The 2,393-nt window shown below is 37.4% G+C and overlaps 1 protein-coding gene across 1 annotated transcript in view; it reads left to right on the top strand.

Moving 5' to 3' along the window:
• Positions 1 to 599: 599 nt before the first annotated feature.
• LOC111955182 (alpha-N-acetylgalactosaminide alpha-2,6-sialyltransferase 1-like) overlaps positions 600 to 2,393 on the top strand; it is a 13,078-nt gene continuing 11,284 nt past the window's right edge. The window contains 4 exon segments of the mRNA XM_070436172.1: positions 600 to 750; positions 1,580 to 1,793; positions 1,980 to 2,073; positions 2,076 to 2,144. Coding sequence (XP_070292273.1) covers positions 647 to 750; positions 1,580 to 1,793; positions 1,980 to 2,073; positions 2,076 to 2,144 — 481 coding nt within the window. The 5' untranslated portion in view covers positions 600 to 646.

The raw sequence follows: 2,393 nt of genomic DNA, 5'->3' as shown, positions 1-2,393 counted from the left end.
TTTCAAGAGCATCACCATCGCTTTAAAAAAATTGTACGGTTGAGGAAATTTACAGACGAAATACAATGCTCTTCTGTAAATGATAAATGGGGTTAGTAGAGTTGGCCTTAAAAAAAGGGAATATAATGCTCCAGATAAAGTTCAGAATGACACACTTTCATGTGTACAACATCTATAGACCTTCATCGCTATACTGAAAATGACGTATTTGGGTGTTTTTGGAGCCTTTGTTCATGTTTTATCTGTCCCTCTGCAACTATAGAACGAGCATGAAAAAGTTTGTCGCTGGTGGATAAGTTTCTCAAATCAAGGTGAAATTGTTTAAAAAATGTCTGCACACTTCTGTAACATGGCATTTACCTTAAAAATAGAATTATGTTAAAAAAGGGAACTTGTCCTTTAATTCAAAGGTTCTTTATCGGGCAAGAGTTCACAATGGACCTTAAGCACTGAGGAAGAACCATTTACGAACCTTTATTTCTTTCTGTGTTGGCTGGCACAKTTGTGAAACCAGGCACGTGCCCAAAAGGGGCAGGAGAGAGGTATAAAAAAAACAAGTCAGCGACCATACACTTCTTAAGAAGATGTTTATAGTCTCTGTCTCAACTGTACCMAGGCAGATCCTCTCTCAATCTCTATCTTGAACATGAGAGCCCAATTCCAGGGAATTCTCACCTTGGCGCTCATGGTCGCCGTGTGTGCATTGCTCTATGTGCTTCTGTATGGACAAATCTCTGATCGTAGCATGGGGTATGTATTCTGCACCAACAAATAGCAATATATCTGACTTGTTGAGTTAGTCAGCGGACGGTATTTAGCCTTTAAGATTACACATTGTGGGGGACATTCACAACAAGGATTAAAACTCACAAATTAAACTCAAACTCAATAATAATAATGTATTTGATGCCTATTTGAGGCATTTGACCACATAAATATTAATGAAATGAGTTAATTACAGTGCACATATTACTGTGTAATTAAGCATATTCATTCTTACACTAATTGCACTGTACGACAGTAACCCTAACCCTGCAGTGTACTTAGTGTAAAAATTATTGATCACAATACTTGTTAAACTGTACTTTTATTAATACTTACATATTCATAATGGCATGTAATAATGGARAATAATTATTACTGTTTGATTTGATCATCATGTCCCTAAAAAGAGGTGAAATGATGAAGGGAAACTGATGWTTTCTGATACTTTCAAAATATGTTTGTAGCCCAACACTTTTCTCTATMGTTTAATCTGAAAATATATATTTTTTAAACATTGAAGTGCTAGTAAAATATTGTAATTATTGTGTGTATGGATCCTATCATTCCGTTGATAGAATCCTAGATTTACATGCCATCAGTGCATGACTAAGTGAAAATTCGACCTCAGTGGAAGTTTACCACTTTTTGACATCATATTCATAATTTCTTCGCACCATAACAGTGTTTCAATGCAACCTATAAATCTGAATCTAAAATTGTATAACTGAAAAAACAAAGATGTTSTGTATTCAAAAAGATAAGAAGAAAATATAATGACAAAACCCCCTATGATGTCATCTTTTATATTGTTTAGCTATTTTCAAAAACTACAACTAGTTCCTCGGGGAGGGCGTCTCCGCGAAACAAATTGTTCTTGTAAAAATACAACAAGAGACGTTTTTACGGCTGGATCCGGTTCTGCGCACAAGGAGACCCCCATGCTCCGGCTGCAAAAAAAGGACTTCAAGCAATATCCCATCTGGGCTTCTGAGGACGTTTATGTCCGGGACAAGCAAAAGAGGCAGATGGTAAGCCTGTGTGTTTTAGAGTAGACAGTCACTGCTCAAGGATATGCAAATCATTCACAAACATCCTAGATAAATTGTCCAGATAATTGGTTTTGTTTGTGTGTGTGTGTGTGTTGTGTGTGTGTGTGTGTGTGTGTTGTGTGTGTGGTGTGTGTGTGTGTGTGTGTGTGGTGGTGTGCGTGCCAGACCTGTCCCCAGTCTCTGAGGAACTCCCAGAACACAGGCTTCAAGCAGGCCTTTATACCAGACATCCAGAGTGTACCTCCACGGAGAACTCTCAACGTTCAGAGTGGAACAGACTAGCCTACTTCAATAACCCCTTTGGCTTTATGGACTACACTAACTACACAGGTGTGTGTGTCCAGGAGTAGAATATCCTTTGTCAGGCAGCTCAGCTCATAGAGCCAACTCCCTCTCCAGCTGTGTAGACTTGATAACGAGACATAAGAAACCTACTTTCATTATTTACAGTGCTTTAAAAGTTTTCAGACCCCTTGACTTTTTCCTCATTTTGTTACGTTACAGCTTAATCTAAAATGGATTAAATAATAAATACATTTAAATAAAAATAAATTTGAAATACCTTATTTCCATACGTAT

Source organism: Salvelinus sp. IW2-2015, linkage group LG30, assembly GCF_002910315.2.
Source record: "Salvelinus sp. IW2-2015 linkage group LG30, ASM291031v2, whole genome shotgun sequence".
In the NCBI taxonomy this organism is placed as follows: Eukaryota; Metazoa; Chordata; class Actinopteri; order Salmoniformes; family Salmonidae; genus Salvelinus; species Salvelinus sp. IW2-2015.
Note: the sequence above shows the minus strand (reverse complement) of the source record. Positions and strands in the feature narration are given on the sequence as shown.